The sequence below is a fragment of the Schistocerca cancellata genome, chromosome 2, assembly GCF_023864275.1.
Source record: "Schistocerca cancellata isolate TAMUIC-IGC-003103 chromosome 2, iqSchCanc2.1, whole genome shotgun sequence".
NCBI classification, from domain to species: Eukaryota; Metazoa; Arthropoda; class Insecta; order Orthoptera; family Acrididae; genus Schistocerca; species Schistocerca cancellata.
This window is the reverse complement of record NC_064627.1, coordinates 599,126,903-599,144,073: the sequence shown is the minus strand read 5'-3', so window position 1 is coordinate 599,144,073 and position 17,171 is coordinate 599,126,903. Positions and strand designations below refer to the sequence as shown.

At 44.5% G+C, this 17,171-nt stretch overlaps 1 protein-coding gene across 1 annotated transcript in view; it reads right to left on the bottom strand.

Moving 5' to 3' along the window:
* Positions 1 to 204: 204 nt before the first annotated feature.
* Positions 205 to 17,171, bottom strand: part of LOC126156967 (bile salt-activated lipase-like) — a 69,213-nt gene continuing 52,246 nt past the window's right edge. The window contains exon 7 of the mRNA XM_049916344.1: positions 205 to 446. Coding sequence (XP_049772301.1) covers positions 290 to 446 — 157 coding nt within the window. The 3' untranslated portion in view covers positions 205 to 289. The remainder of the gene's footprint in view (positions 447 to 17,171) is intronic.

The window sequence follows — 17,171 nt, the reverse complement described above, 5'->3', positions numbered from 1 at the left end:
TGATGAATTCGCCCTTGACGAAAATTTCGCCAACAGCGATTTCCGTTACTTGCTGAATCGCCTCTGCGGTGTACTAAGGAAGAATGAAAATAAAAATACGAGGAAAAAATCTGTGTATTTATTGTGAAACGTGTTCATATAGAAGCTAAGGGTACATTTTTAAATGTGTAGGTATCTACCGTTTACATGTTTTTACTTGTGTTAGAGCTTGATTGGGTAACTGAAGATAGAATTCTGAAGCTAATTTCAGAAGCAGCTTATATTGGCCTGACATGGTCAGGCTGTGCATTTACGACGGCAGCAGATTCTGCCAGAAGATCATGTACGGCTCAAACAAGTTAGTTTTTAGGCGAAGAGGTCTCGTTATCTCCAAATAATACTGGGACGATTCATTGTATTCCTTCCACACTTCTGTCAGCAGAGAAGACTGTTCCGGTGTTGGATTGCTGAAAAGACAGTAATTGCAACAGTTAATTATCATTCTTTGTTGATTTTCTTATGTACTAACAATAAATGTACTTAGCATCATTTGAATTAAATATAGCGAAAGATGGCTGAAAAATACAAATGAAGTTTCTGTATTTTGGGGATGCAGCATAGTGTCTGCTTCTATAACTAGGTTTCCCAGAATATGTTGACAAAACTACAAAGCATAGTCTGGCGAAAAGACTTGTGAGCTGCGGGCTGAAGGTGAACGCAATAAAATATTTACAAAGGAAATTCCCCATAGCACCTTCTTCACATTTAGTGGTAAGATGCTCCAGTGGATTGCCCGTCAAAAAGTGGCCACAGATCAAGAGTGAAAACAGGAAGAAGATGCATATGACTGTTAAAAAGGAAACAAAATAGAAACAGTGAACGGACCAACCTCAAAATGTGCAACGTAGAGGGAACTACAAGAATCACAGCGTTTTGATTGTGTGGTCACAGAGATCACTGTAAAGCAGATCAGTGTTCAAATCCCCCCTCGTGTATCATGTTTTTCCACAAAATTGTGAACTTTCCGTCCGGTCATTGACGTGTCTTTATATCTTCTGGAGTCGTCCTCTGTAAGGAAATGACACAAAAATTCACAAAATTTCTTACGTAACTAGTGGGATACTTGGGTACTGGAGTAGTGCTAGTTAGTGTAAGAAAAACATGAAACTAACGAAAATTATTATTTATTTTTTTGCAAAAATTCTGAGGAATCACAATGGCACTTTTGGTTATGAACTTAACACGTTATGTCCTGGCTCTTTTCGGAATGTGAAGTTACCTCTCAAGGATAGGATTCGAAAAGGTTCCGTAACAGACGCAACTGTACCTGCAAACACAAGACATACACAACAGAGAGGGCAGAATGCGGAGTTGTTTGCGCCACGTAATTGTTCAATGACAAACGCAACTAGTCCTCAAACACAGACAGCAGGGGTTATTGCAGTTATCAAACTTAGAAACGCCACAGCATAGCCCAGTAAACGACGTAACTGACCCAGTTGAAAACAATAGATCGAGAATACATAATTCAGCAGAAGGTAGTGTTACAGGACAGGACGCGATCATAGAGATGTTACATAAAATGAACGCTAGTATGACGAAACAGAATCAGGATATTAATACACAGATAACGAAACAAAATACACAGATGAATAAATGGTTCAAATGCCTCTGAGCACTATGGGACTTAACAGCTATGGTCATCAGTCCCCTAGAACTTAGAACTACTTAAACCTAACTAAACTAAGGACATCACACAACACCAGGCATCACGAGGCAGAGAATATCCCTGACCCCGCCGGGAATCGAACCCAGGAACCCGGGCGCGGGAAGCGAGAACGCTACCGCACGACCACGAGCTGCGGCCCTTGAGACAATAGATTAAGACACAGATCCAATAGGTTAAAATCCAGATGGAAGAAGGGATCGCCAGAATTGATAGTCAGATCGCGCAGATAAAGACGCGAAAGAAACTAGAGAGAGAATTCAGGTACTATCACAAGGTCAGCAGCAATTACGCAGTGACGTGGACAAGGTCCAATTGGACATCGTTGGTTGGTTGTTTTGGGGAAGGAGATCAGACAGCGAGGTCATCCGTCTCATCAGATTAGGGAAGGACGGGGAATGAAGTCGGCCGTGTCCTTTGAAAGGAACCATCCCGGCATTTGACCGGAGCGATTTAGGGAAATCACGGAAAACCTAAATCAGGATGGCCGGACGCGGGGTTGAAGAATTGGACACCGTAAACGTTGACAAAAAGGTGGAACGCTTTACGAAAAAAGCCTTTCGAACAGCAATATAAATTTCGGAATGACAAGCAATTCAAAGCAAGGTCAAAAAGGTTGCACTGAAGAAATATGATCAGCAGATCAATAAAATAGAACTTAAAAACAAAGATCAGTTTGAAAAGCTTCGAACAGAATTGACACAAATTATCGAAGAAAAGATCAAGACCGATTACACTTGTAGCGAAGCAACTGACACGTCAAGCATTAAATCAGTACACGAACACGCGCCGTATAAGAAAGTTCAAGTTGAACCAAGGCTAGACGTAACACTCACGTAGAAATCGAAACAGAAAACCCCGATTAAAGTAATACATGACATGCCACAGGACCAGGCACAGTATCTAGAAAAACGGAACACATACATTTAGCCGATACCAATCGAAAGACAGGCAACTGAACCAGTAAATCCAGTGACTCAACATAATAGCAGCACAGGTACTATACCACGAACGACGAGAGTAGAAACACACGAACAACACTTTTGTTCACCAGTGATACGATATGACGCGGATGTGAGTCAGGAAATTGAGAATAGGCAGACAGGCAGTAGATTACCAGAGAATAAACACGACGACACAAGCAGTGGCAGATTATTTGAGTCCATGAATCAGCCACAAATCGGATTTATGAGTAGATATGATACAGACCACTTCCTTAAAGTTAGAAAATTTCAACATTTCAAGGAAAAAGGGGGTAGCTTGCATGCACGCACATACATTGACCAGTTTCACGTAGACTTACCAAACCACTGGAGCGTAGCTCACAAACTTGATTTCATTTGTGCACTAATGTCAGGGACAGTAGCAGAGGTGATGCAAAAGATCGCGGCTACCTGTACGTCTTACCTACAGTTCAGAACAGCATTTTTAGAAAGATATTGGTCTAAGGAGGCGCAAAACTAAGTTAAATACGAGTTACTTCAGATGACACCATATGAAAACTCAGGAGAGAAAAGCGTGGTAAAATTCTTTGGTACAATGGACAAAAAGAATCAATGCTTAGACAAACCACACAGTAACTGAGAGCTGATACGTCTTTGTAGAATGAAATTACCGGTAAAGTAGCAACAGACGACAGTAGGAAAAAATGAAAATGCAGAAGAATTTAAGGAGGTTTTAAGGGAACTTGAATTTATGTTTAAAGAAGACGAGGTGAAAGAAAAAAGAAAGGAAAGGGAACAGCAAAAGGAGAGGACTAGGAACGAATATTCCCACAATAATAATCGTAATCCTAACACCAATAATGTCAGGCAATTTAACAGACAAGGACAGTGGCACAATGGAGACAATTGCATAGAAACAATATCCAGAATAATTGGTACCGAAATAGGAACAGTAATGGACAATCATACAGTGGCGGGTATCGGTTTAGGAATCAAAATGCTAACGGTCAAGGGTACTTTGAAAGAGGTCACGATGTTAGAAACAGCAACTGGCGAGACCAGGACGCGAATAATTACCGAGGAAATTATGGTCCACAGAGACAGGAACAACACAGCAAAGAGAAACCAGATGTAGAAGTTTGGCCACCGAATACTGCAAAACGTGAAGATTGAATTGAAAAATGCAGAAGAGGATGGGCAAACTAATGTCCATCGTATCTTGTACTAACCACTAAATCAAAAAATAAATTAAGAAACATCAAAATAACACATTAATTAAAAGAAAAAGGGACACAAACAGACTAACAATCCCTTGTAGTATCAAGTACACTACAACATGCACACAAACAATAAATGGTACACAACAATTAAAAGAATGAAGAAGTGGTAGGACACAATTAGCATAAAGAAAAGAAATCATATATATACAATAATTTTTGCCGCTATCAGAAATTTTTTGCAGTATATAGAATCAGAGTTTTTTTGTAAGTAACAAATATATGTAAAACAAAAATTGTAAATATTTCTACGCGTCAGAGGGACGTCGCCACCGACACCCATCACCAGCTCCCTTAACACCAGATGCTTCGAGATAGCGATGGAGAGAGTACAGAACATGAAGACCAACACCACACTGGAAATGCAGGTTGCAACCAGGTTGGACTTCAGGAGGACAACGTGCAGCATGGACATTTCATATGTCACGACACTACTACACAACGGAAGAGCATGGGGAGAATCATAATACAACGAGACGACAATGAAGGTACAAAAAAGTTACTAAAATCTACAAACTCATCAAGTAACATATGGAAAGGCAGTCAGATCCTACAACTCCTATATCATTCCTACACTAAAATTCACATATTTCTAGCCCAAGAAGAACAGAAGAATGCAAGAAAGAAGAGAAGAACAGAAGATGCAAGATGAAGAGGGGCAGAAGACAGCAAGATACCTTTCTCTCCTATCCTACAAAGCAAATTGCTACAAACGTCTTTCTATGAACTTTGAGGCATGGCAACTACTACAAACACCTCTCCTGAATCTTCAAACAAGTACAAGCGAACGGCAAACGGAATATTAAGTAGTACCGACCAACATTATCTAGAAATAAATTCAGCAAAATGAACAGTATTCTCCCTACCACATCATCAAATTGCCATACCCAACCACGTGTGAAGTACCAAGGCGTCACAGCACGGCATTGGGTGACAATCGTCGGTAGTCAACTACAATCATCGAACTGCTATACCGTCCCAGGTGAGACGGCAAATGAGTACCAACACATAATTGTTTATGCAGTAAACCACAGTCATCATCATCAGTTAAAAGTACCATTCCATGATGACAATGTCAACAAGTCAGACCTTGCTTCGCATGCTAGGGTGCTTCTCTCATGATTCGTGACACCCATACAAATGAGTCGACGTCTTACAGTATTTCGGTGGGGATCGTCGAGCACAGAAACTGACGCAGCACAAAAAAAACAAAGAAAAACAAAAAAAAACTAATAAAACACAAATGTTGAGTTAAGCAAATGATATATTTATAAAAATATTTTTTTTCCTTTTTTTGTAAAAGTAATTATTTTATCATATGTGAAGTCCATAATTTATAGATACCTTAAAACCTTTTGTAAAGAGACTTAGTATAGTTATATAATCTCGCAAACTCATGGGAAGTCTATTTATTTCTTTTATACATAAAATTAGAAAAGGGTTTACGCATGTTTTTTCTTCTTTAAGTAACATTCAAAAACACCTTTTTGGGGTAATAATATTAATACCGAGGATAGAATTAAGAAGAAACACTTCTTCACTCTTAAAACAGTGATACAAATAATGCCTAAATAAATAAAACAAAATCACACAACAGAGCTTTTGCGAACATTCACGCAAAGAAAAGATATAACCACACTAAAACATGATACACTGTACACTAACGAGTTTAGAAAAATTAATATTGCAAAAACAAATTTTTGGAAATGAAAAAGAAAAACAGAGACACGTACTGGCAACGACAAAGAATAACAACCATTGTAAAGTCTATATTTGCCTAATAACAAAACATAAATCGTAGAATTAAAAAAATAGAAACAATAGCTATAAAGAAATCATTAGAAAAAAAATGTTAAGAATGTATGAGGAAAGATTACTGGAAAATCTAAAAGAACAATTTTTGCCTTACTTTGTCAATGTTTTCCTCGGCACTGACATACCCTAGACAAAAATTTTGTGAGAAGGAGGTAGGTATGTAAGACGTTGTGGTCTCCTGACGTTCATTGCTTACATATTCCGCCCTCGCAAGCACATCGAGACGCTTCATTCGAACCCCAATTCCGTAAGATAAAGTCAATGTTTTTTTTTTGTTTTGGTTTTAGGGCGCAAAACTTCTATGGTCATTAGCGCCCAGCCCGTGACTTAAGACAGTAAAAAACCGAAATGGAAAACCAGCAGCAATGGGAACAAAGTCATAAAATTGGAGAAACTAAAAATAGAAGAACGCTTAAAAAGCCACTACAGAAAGAGGGTGGTTGTCCCCAAAAAAAGCTTCAAATGACTGACGTCATGTCACTGTCACTAATAAACTGTAGAACGCGGTCGGCTGAGCGCGTGTCATCTGCTAAAATCGACGATAGATCAGACGATAGCTGTAGACGGGAGCGTAACGGATTAAAATAGGGGCATTCAATTAAAAGGTGTCTTACCGTCCACAGCTGAGAGCAGTGGGGACAGAGTGGGGGAGGATCGCCGCTTAAAAGATGTCGATGGCTAAAAAGACAGTGCCCTATCCGGAGTCTAGCTAAAATTACCTCCTCCCGACGACGCGTTCGGGAGGAAGAGGTCCAAGCGCAAGGAAGGGCTTTCACTTCCCGCAATTTATTACGGGGAAGTGACGACCAATGCGCATGCCATAAATGAGCAACTTTGCGACATAAACCGCTCCGTAGATCGGTGAAGGGAAGCGACTGAATAGCTGGCCGAGGAAGAGAGACTGCAGCCTTGGCCGCTATATCGGCCGCCTCATTCCCACAGATACCAGCGTGTCCCGGGAGCCAGAGGAACGCCACCGAGACGCCCCCCAGGTGGAGCAAGCGCAGACAGTCCTGAATCCGGTGGACCAGAGGGTGGACAGGGTAAAGAGCTTGGAGACTGAGGAGAGAGCTGAGAGAATCTGAGCAGATAACGTACTGTATCCGCTGATGGCGGCGGATGCAGTGGACAGCCTGGAGAACAGCGAAAAGCTCCGCAGTATAAACCGAACACTGGTCGGGAAGCTGAAAGCGATTTGGGGTGTCGCCAGCAATATAGGCACTCCCTACACCTAACGATGTTTTCGAGCCGTCGGTGTAAATAAATGTGGCGTCCGTCATTTGTGCACATAGAGCAGCAAATGCCCGACGATAAACAAGTGTAGGGGTACCATCCTTGGGAAATTGACAAAGGTCACGGAGCAGGCAGATCCGGGGACGGAGCCAAGGCGGTGCTGTACCCCAAGTTGTCAAGAAGGTTTTCGGAAAGCGGAAGGAAAGAGAATGGAGCAGTTGACGGAAGCAGACTCCTGGGGGTAGTAGGGAGGAGGAGCGGCCTGCATACCCTACATCAAAGGAGGCGTCGAAAAAAGAGTCATTGGCTGGATTAGCAGGCATGGAAGACAGATGGCTAGCATAACGACTCAGGAGGACTGCTCGCCGATTGGACAGCGGAGGTTCAGCAGTCTCAGCATAAAGGCTTTCCACAGGGCTAGTGTAAAAAGCTCCAAACACTAAACGTAATCCACGGTGGTGGATAGAGTCGAGACGCCGAAGAATAGACGGCCGAGCAGAGGAGTAGACTATGCTTCCATAATCCAATTTCGAGCGCACTAAGGCTCGATAGATGCGGAGAAGCACCACTCGGTCCGCTCCCCAGGACGTACCATTCAGGACACGGAGGGTGTTAAGCGATCGCAGACAGCGAGCCGAAAGATAGGAAACGTGGGAGGACCAGCACAGTTTTCTGTCAAACATAAGACCCAAGAATTTAGCGACGTCTGAAAAAGGAAGGTTGACAGGACCTAGATGTAAGGAGGGCGGAAGAAACTCCTTACGTCGCCAAAAATTGACACAAACGGTCTTATTGGGTGAGAAACGGAAGCCGGTTTCGATGCTCCACGAGTGGAGGCGATCGAGACATCCTTGAAGACGCCGTTCAAGAAGGCTGGTCCGTTGAGAGCTGTAGTAGATCGCAAAATCGTCCACAAAGAGGGAGCCCGAGACATCAGGAAGGAGACAATACATAATTGGATTGATGGCGATGGCAAACAGTACAACACTCAGCACGGATCCCTGGGGTACCCCGTTTTCTTGGGAGAAAGTACGGGAGAGAGTAGAGTTCACCCGCACCCTAAAAGTGCGCTCTGCCATAAATTCGCGAAGAAAAAGGGGCAGCCGGCCTCGAAAGCCCCAAGAGAACAGTGTGCGGAGGATGCCTGTCCTCCAACAGGTATCGTATGCTCTCTCCAGATCAAAAAATTTTGCTACCGTTTGGCGTTTCCGGAGAAAATTGTTCATGATGTAAGTGGAGAGAGCAACAAGATGGTCAACTGCAGAACGATGCTTCCGAAATCCGCATTGGGCTGGTGTTAAAAGACTGCGGGATTCCAGCCACCAAGCTAAACGGTAATTCACCATACGCTCCAAAACCTTACAGACACCACTCGTGAGAGAAATGGGGCGATAGCTAGAGGGGAGATGTTTGTCCTTTCCAGGTTTCGGAACGGGAACGACAACAGCTTCCCGCCACCGTCTGGGAAAGGTACTGTCGGTCCAAATTCGATTATAAAGGCGAAGGAGGTAACGCAGACTATGGGTTGATAAATGAAGCAACATTTGGACATGGATACCATCCGGTCCTGGGGCGGAGGAGCGAGAAGAATAGAGGGCATGTTGGAGTTCCCGCATGGAGAAAACAGTATTGTAGTTTTCGTGATTTTGAGAAGAGAAAGCAAGATGTCGTACTTCCGCTGCACGTTTCTTCGGGAGAAACGCTGGCGGGTAATTTGAAGAGCTCGAAATCTCAGCAAAGTGCTGACTCAACGAGTTAGAAATTGCGACGGGGTCCACTAAGGTATCATGCGCGACAGTGAGCCCAGAGACCAGGGAGAAACTAGGCGCTCCTGAGAACCGTCGAAGCCGACTCCAAACTTCCGTGGAGGGAGTGAAGGTGTTAAATGAGCTAATAAAGAATTTCCAGCTTGCCTTCTTGCTATCGCGGATGACGCGACGGCATCGCGCACGGAGCTGCTTATAGCGGATACAGTTGGCCAAAGTAGGATGGTGACGGAAAATGCGAAGAGCACGTCGCCGCTCACGTATTGCGTCACGGCATGCCTCGTTCCACCAAGGAACTGGGGGGCGCCGGGGCAATTCGGAGGTGCGTGGTATTGAACGTTCCGCAGCTGTAAGAATAACGTCGGTAATATGTGTGACCTCATCGTCGACGCTGGGAAAGCGACGGTCATCGAATGTCGCTAAAGACGAAAAAAGTGTCCAATCGACTTGGGCAAATTTCCAGCGTCGCGAGCGCATATATGGCAGTGGAGGCTGCAGTCTAAGGACACATGGAAAGTGGTCACTCGAGTGTGTATCATCAAGGGCGAACCATTCGAAGCGCCGAGCTAGCGGAACAGTACCGACCGCAAGGTCCAATGAGATAAATTTGTCGTGGAGGCAGACAAAAATGTGGGGTCCCCGGTGTTGAGGCAAACTAGATCCGCTTGGTGGAAGACGTCTAGCAATAGAGAGCCACGTGGACAAGGATGTGGAGATCCCCAAAGCGGGTGGTGGGCATTGAAGTCCCCAACCAGCAAATAGGGGGGTGGAAGCTGACCAAGAAGATGAAGGAGATCAGCTCGTGCCATTGGTGTGGATGATGGAATGTATACAGTACAAAGAGAGAACGTGTAACCAGAAAGGGAAAGACGGACGGCGACAGCTTGGAAGGAAGTGTTTAAGGGGATTGGGTGGTAATGGAGAGTATCATGGAGAAGAATCATGAGTCCTCCATGGGCTGGAGTGCCTTCAACAGAGGGGAGATCATATCGGACAAACTGAAAATGAGGGAGAACAAAGCGGTCATGGGGACGCAGCTTTGTTTCCTGAAGACAGAAGATGACCGGCGAGTAGGATCGTAAGAAGACCGACAATTCATCCCGATTGGCTCGAATGCCGCGGATATTCCAGTGGATAATGGACATAGGGTGAACAGAAAATGGAGGAATGTGACCAAGGATGCTGTCAACTCAACGACTGCTCAGAGCTTGCGGCATTCAGCCGAAGGCAGAAGATCCTGATCCATAGGTTGGTCAGGAGCAGCTCCTGCCACCAGCGATCGGCCGGTTGACCGGCCACCAGCAGTGCGCCTCGGCGACACAGAAGACGGCCGAGGGCGATTTCCGCCAGGTGGTGCTGTAGATGGGACACGCCTTGGCGGAGAAGGAGAGGAACTGGGTTTCTTTGTAGCCTTCTTGGAAGTATGATGTTTAGATGAAGGAGGAACCAATGGTTGTGAAGTTGCGGTACGTAAAATCTCTTCATGAGTATGCTCTTTTTTCGAAGACTTGGCGTCGGACTTTTGGGCTCGAGATTTAGCAGAACCCGACGAAGGGTGAGCCATAGAGTGGGCAGGCGAAAGTGATGAGGTTGAACGGGCGATCTTCGCGCTGGCCGATCTGACGACCGTGGTATTAAAGGTGAGGTCGCAAGTCTGCGTGGCCGCCTCCGTTGTTGGCCGAGGAGAAGCAAGGACAGTGCTGTATTTTCCTGTCTGAGGCACGGTGGGCTGTCGACTGGCGAATAATTTTCGAGCAGCAAAGGTCGACACCTTTTCCTTCACTCTTATTTCCTGGATGAGCTTGTCGTCCTTAAAAACGGGGCAATCTCGAGAGGAAGCAGGGTGGTCACCCATACAGTTGATGCAGCGAGGGGATGGAGAAGGACAAGCACCCTCATGGGCATCCTTGCCACACGTAACACATTTGGCCGGATTGGAACAGGACTGGCTGGTGTGATTGAACCGATGACATCGATAGCAATGCGTAGGGTTTGGGACGTAAGGGCGAACGGAAATTATCTCATAGCCTGCTTTGATTTTCGATGGGAGTTGAACTTTGTCAAATGTCAAGAAGACAGTGCGGGTTGGAATGATGTTCGTGTCAATCCGTTTCATAACTCTATGAACAGCCGTTACGCCCTGATCAGACAGGTAGTGCTGAATTTCTTCGTCAGACAATCCGTCGAGGGAGCGTGTATAAACGACTCCACGCGAGGAATTTAAGGTACGCTGCGGTTCCACCCGGACAGGGAAGGTGTGGAGGAGAGAAGTACGCAGCAATTTTTGTGCCTGGAGGGCACTGTGTGTTTCTAACAACAGGGTGCCATTCCGTAATCTGGAACAAGACTTTACAGGACCTGCAATTGCGTCGACACCTTTCTGAATAATGAAAGGGTTGACCGTGGAGAAGTCGTGATCTTCGTCAGACCGAGAAACAACAAGGAACCGTGGCAACGATGGAAGAATCGTCTGTGGCTGAGACTCAGTATACTTACGTTTGTGAGCAGACATATGGGAAGGTGAGGAAACCATTGCGGAACAATCCCCCATGATTACCAGCGTCTCCGATGGCGCGCTCCTCCCTTGTGGGGGCCCTCTCTGAGGGCACTCCCGCCTTAGGTGATTGTTCACACCTCAGGTCACACCACCCGACAAACGGACGGAGGGACCAATCGGCACTTTCGGAAGGTATCAGCTCGGGTAATCACCCCTCCCTGGGCCTGGCCGTTACCAGGGGGTAAGTACGTGTCCTACCTGTCTACCCGGGGTGGGGAATTACGCGTTACCCCGTCACCGGCTACGCACAAAAGGCGTGGGTCGGCCTTCAGACACACACAGGGAGGAAGAAAGAGAAAGGGAAAGGAAAGAAGAGAGGTCTCAAACGCCGCAGCGGAGAAAAGGGTAAAGAGAAGAGGTAAGGAAAAGAGAAGGACAAAGGAAGGAAGAAGACATAAAAGCAAGGAAGGCGAAGAATGCAGTACATTTACGAGCGTCCGTCTCCGGACGTAGGCACAAACCATACTCCCAGATGGGGAGAAAGGGAAGGAAAGAGCCAGTGGTGAGGGGAGGAGGGGCAAAGAGAGGGACGGGGAAGGATGCGGAAAGGGAAGGTATGCAGCCCGGAAAGGAAGGAAGGCCACATTAGCTCGGGGTCCCATGCTCGCTACGCACGTATCCACAAGAGATTTGTGGACCCCCTGGGGGTAAAGTCAATGTTGTACGAATTCATGTAAACGATATGCAAATAACTAATAAATCGCAAGTGCGCACTGCAGTTGAAATACTCGAGGTTGGCGTACACACATACATTCCAGACACGATAGTCACAGGAGCTTTTAGTTCGAGAGAGGCAATCGCACGCCAGGAGGCCGCTCCCAACCCATCTACGTCGGCCAGAGACTGCGCATAGAGAAGACAGCGTTTGCCAGAGTGAAAGGATGACCCCATGTTCGGCTTAAAGGCAAATTCTGCTACATTGTGTGGGAGCAGCCAGCCTACGCATTCTTTACACATAGCACTCAGTTTCAGAGATATTCACAGGGAGACAGCAAACGCCAAACGCCGATGCTACAGATTTCCAGATTGATCGCCTTAAACCAAACATCATTCTCCCGTTTTAGAAGTGCAATGCTGATTGGCAGACGATATTTCGGACGCCCTGAGCTGAAGGAGTAATGGAAGAGACTGAAAGATATACCCCTTCACGTCTGGCTTGGAGAGGGGCCGTTCCGTTGTCGCTCTTGGAGCGAGAACACGTAACGAGAGCGTGCGCGCTCGTATGTGTACTCAAAGAGCGAGGAACAAGTCTCTCCTCAGTACTTCACTGGGAGAGCACCTCTGTCGAGAGCGAATAGAAGTGTAACTCTATATTGAGACCTTGCGATTAAGCATTGTTCATTGTGTTGGCCACCACATTTATCATGCGGTGTGAATGGACAGAGTTATAGTTAAACGTCTGCGAGCGAAGTTTTGAGTGGCATCGCGGTGGACTAGTTATCTGACCGGTGTACCACGCCAATAGTTAGACTAGGAGCGAATAGTAGTCCTTAAGTTCATCAAGGCGTAGGGAGAGTTTGATTGGCGAAGGTCAATCCAGATAGACTGAGAGTTAGCTTATTTGTCAGCAGCAAGCGGCGCAGACAGCAATCATCGCAGCTTACGGTATTGTGCGCTACAGCTCTTGCGAGCCCCATATTTCCTCCACAACAGTACACTTCACTGCATTTCACATGCGACAGCCTCGACCATACCTAGCAACATTCTAACGGATAATTATTCAAGTTGAGTAGAAGCGGCTCTCAGCCATTCTGCCAAGTCAATAACAATCTTAAACTTTGTATAGATATTTCATTAGCGAATCGTATCCTTGAGAGGTAACTTCACATTCCGAAAAGAACCAGGAAATAACGTGTTAAGTTCATAACTAAAAGTTCCATTGTGATTTCTCAGAATTTTAGCAAAATAAATAATAATTTTCGTTAGTTTCATATTTTTCTTACGCAAACTAGCACTACTCGAGTACCCAAGTATCCCACTAGTTATGTAAGAAATTATCTGAATTTTTTGTCATTTCCTTACAGCGGACATGTCCAGAAGAAATTTATTGCTGAAAGTTTTTCACGCATTTCTCTTTAGAACGTTAGAAGCGTGTGTCTGACTTCTGTGGTAGTGTGCAGGTGGAAGCTGCACCTTGCAGGAGCCACAGGGTAAAGGTTACATCTCAGATTAATCCGTTGCGCATAACAACAGAATAGCAACCCTACATACATATGAGTCATTTTCTGTCGTCATGTGATGTAAAGCGAGAGGAGGCGAGATGCCGCATAGATCTCTCACAGAAATGAAAATAACAAATAAACTATGTTACAACAATGAAGTTCAAGAGTCAAAACTTCCAGAACGGACGCAAAAGTTATAAATTTTGGTACCTGCGCAGAACAAATATGAGCTGTGTACGTCTGGAGATCCCTTCTTTACATCTCGTTGTTGCTACACCTGGACACAGATACAAATCGGAATACAGCGAACAGACACGGCAGTCACCGGGCAGACAGTTAATGACTTTTTGGGGGGGGGGCGGGGGGGGGTGAAGAAATGGGGGGTGAAGAAAGGGGGCAGAACGGAGGTTTGAACACAAATCTACCCCTTCGCAGTCCAACACCATGGCCACAACCACGACGTCAGGCCTATCCAACTATGCTCTATGTTGCATATCTCGAGCTTGGATCGTTCACAGTTTTTATTTTGTTTCTTTTTTCACAGTTAAGTACACCTTCTTCCTGTTTTCATGCCTGATCTGTGTTCAGTTTCTGACGAGCTACTCACTGGGCCACCTTGCTATTAAATCTGAGATGGGTGCAATGGGGATTTTCCCTTGTTATCACATATTAAAGATTTTTTTTACTATCGCTATATACCACTTACAACATTCTTTTTACCTTTATATTTTTGATAAAAGTTGTTAGTAGCTGCAAACCTCAAATTACAACGAATGCTCAATTCCTTTTTACTTTAACAATATCCAGTTATGGACTTGATCTTGCAAATGAATAAGTTAATTAGTGATACGAATGAAATCATAAAAAAATCCGAACTACTTATACTTCGGTACTGAACACCGAACTTTTGGCTGAAATACCGAACACTTCGGTAAAAAATCGAACACCTGGCAACCCAGGCTGTATCCGACAATAAAACCGATACGGTGAGCGAAGCCTGCGCAGTCAAAGAGTCGCGCCTCGCTAGAGTTCCAATGTGGTGCCCGACAGAGACACCACACGAGAAAGCCGCCACAGGATACATGGTGAGGTCCACACTGAATCGATACGGTATTCAATATACGATACGTGATGCGATGTGTGATACCACTCGTCATACGACAAACAATGAGACAGCACAAATCATGTTCTTGTTTCAGTTTCAGCTGCAACCAGAAGCTATTGTAAGACGAAGTTTTGTGGCTTATCCTTGCTTGACATATTGAGCGCACATGGACGATTCTGTAAGTATGAAAGTTGGGTCAGCTGGGGTTCCTCGTGAGCTCTCCCAATGAGAATACAAATACCGCCAATTCTGCAGAGTGAGTCCAAACAGTTTCCACGTTTTGAAGCAACTAGTTACTCGGGCATAGGACTACACAAATTTTCGAATTACTGCTTCTCCTACTGAGAAACTATTCATTACGAAAGCTTTCGTCAGAAACAAGGTTATCGTCAGGAGTGCCCCAGGGAATTGTGACAGGACAGCTAGTGTTCTCTACATAAATAAATAATTTTATGGTCAGGGTGGACAGCAATCTGTGGTTGTTTGCTGATGATGCTGTGGTGTGCTGTATGGTTTTGATGTTGAGTGACTGTAGAAAGATACAAGACGACGTAGACAAAATTTCTAGTTGGTGTGATGAAGGCAGCTATCGCTAAATGTGGAAAAAATTAAGTTAAATGAGGACGAGTAGAAGATGAAACCTGTAATGTTCGGATACAGTATTACTAGTGTCCTGCTGGACACAATCAAGTATTTAAATACATGGGATTTAAGTTGCAAAGCGATAGAAATGGAACAAGCATGTGATAACTGCGGTAGCGAAAACGAATGGTCGACTTCGGTTTATTGGGAGTATTTTAGGAAAGACTGGGTCAACTGTAAGTAGGAAGGTGGTGCGACCTGTTCTTGAGTACTGCTAGAGTGTTTGGGATCAGTACCAGGTCGTATTGAAAGAAAATATCGAAGCAATTCAGAGGCAGGTTGCTAGATTTCTTATCGTCGGGTTCGAACAATAAGTAAGTGTTACGGCGATCCTTCGCGAACTCAAATAAGAGTCGCTGGAGGGAAGGCGTCGTTCTTTTCGAGGAACACTGTTGAGTAAATTTAGAGAACCTGCATTTGAAGAACACTGCCTCACAGTTGTTCTGCCGCGAACATATATTTCGCCTAAGTACCATGAAGATAACACAATCAGGACTCAGATGGAAGCAGACAGACTGTCGGTTTTCCTTCTCCCTATTTTCGAGTGAAACAGGAAAGTAAACCACTAGTAGTGGTACAGGGTAATCCTCGCCACGCACCCTACGGTGAAACGAGGAGTAACTAGGTGTAGCAAAAAAATGGTTCAAATGGCTCTGAGCACTATGGGACTTAACTTCTAAGGTCATCAGTCCCCTACAACTTAGAACTACTTAAACCTAACCAACCTAAGGACATCACACACATCCATGCCCGAGGCAGGATTCGAACCTGCGACCGTAGCGGTCGCGAAGTTCCAGACTGAAGCGCCTAGAACCGCTCGGCCATCCCGGCCGGCATCTAAGTGTAGATATACATGTATATTGTCACAAGTTTTTGAGTGACATTGAAAATGCTAGTACAAAAAATTTATTTTTAGTAAAAGCACATAATACGATACGTTTTTCAGTATTGTACATGTGGAAATAATGTTTAAAAATTAATAAAGCTAGGATCGTATTTCTACAACTGTTCAGTTTCACAGTAATATATAATTCACCGTACGGGATATTGAAGAAAGAAAACACTGCTGGATTTGGAGACGGATCATTCATCATCCATGTTGTTGTTGTTGTGGCTGGTGAGTTTTGCATAGGGGTTAACAATGTGTTTGAAGAAATGTAATGAGCCCATCATAAGGAAAATTCCGACGTATCCTTCCCGGCTTCGTCCAGATGCTCATTCAGAAGTAACAGGAAAGTAGCTTTCAGAATTCTTTTATGCCTGTCACAAAGTTTCCTGATATGATGTGGCATAGACTGAGAACACATATGGTTAAAATCATTAGATCACCTTCAATAAGTTTTTCATTTCTACCGTCCGTTTGTAATGGCAGCACACGAATAAGATGAAATGGAGACATCTGCGCATTTCGTTAAGCATTCACCGCAGCAGGCGAAATAGCCGCGTGTGTGGCCCCTACCTGCCAACCACGTCACTACAATCTACAATATATCTACGTATTTTCTCGAGAATGGATAGCGATATGACTCTCCTTACAGACTCGTAAATAATTTCTATTCGTCAGCTATATTTCGTACTTAATAATGCATGGTACAGGCACTCCAAACGAAAGCTGACCAGCGGCTATATTATTCACTGAAAGCTTTTCAAAATATCCGCAGAGTTTGTAGTTTGCTTTGAGGTACCACAATAACTATGGGCAACAGCGAAAATAAAAACTGTTCATTACCCAATTGTGGTGTGTGGGTATAATATGCGGAAGAATTGAAGTTTTTACCAAATAATTTCCTTAAAAGCAAATGAGGAAGACTACATAGCGGAGACTGCGCGCGAATTCCAAAATACTGTTTTCATTCCTTTTTACGTAGTATGTAAAAGTTTTACTGCTACCACGACGGACGTATCTTCGCTTCATCTAATTGAAACAATTTTTTTTAGGCAGATCGGCTGACTTGAAATTCCACT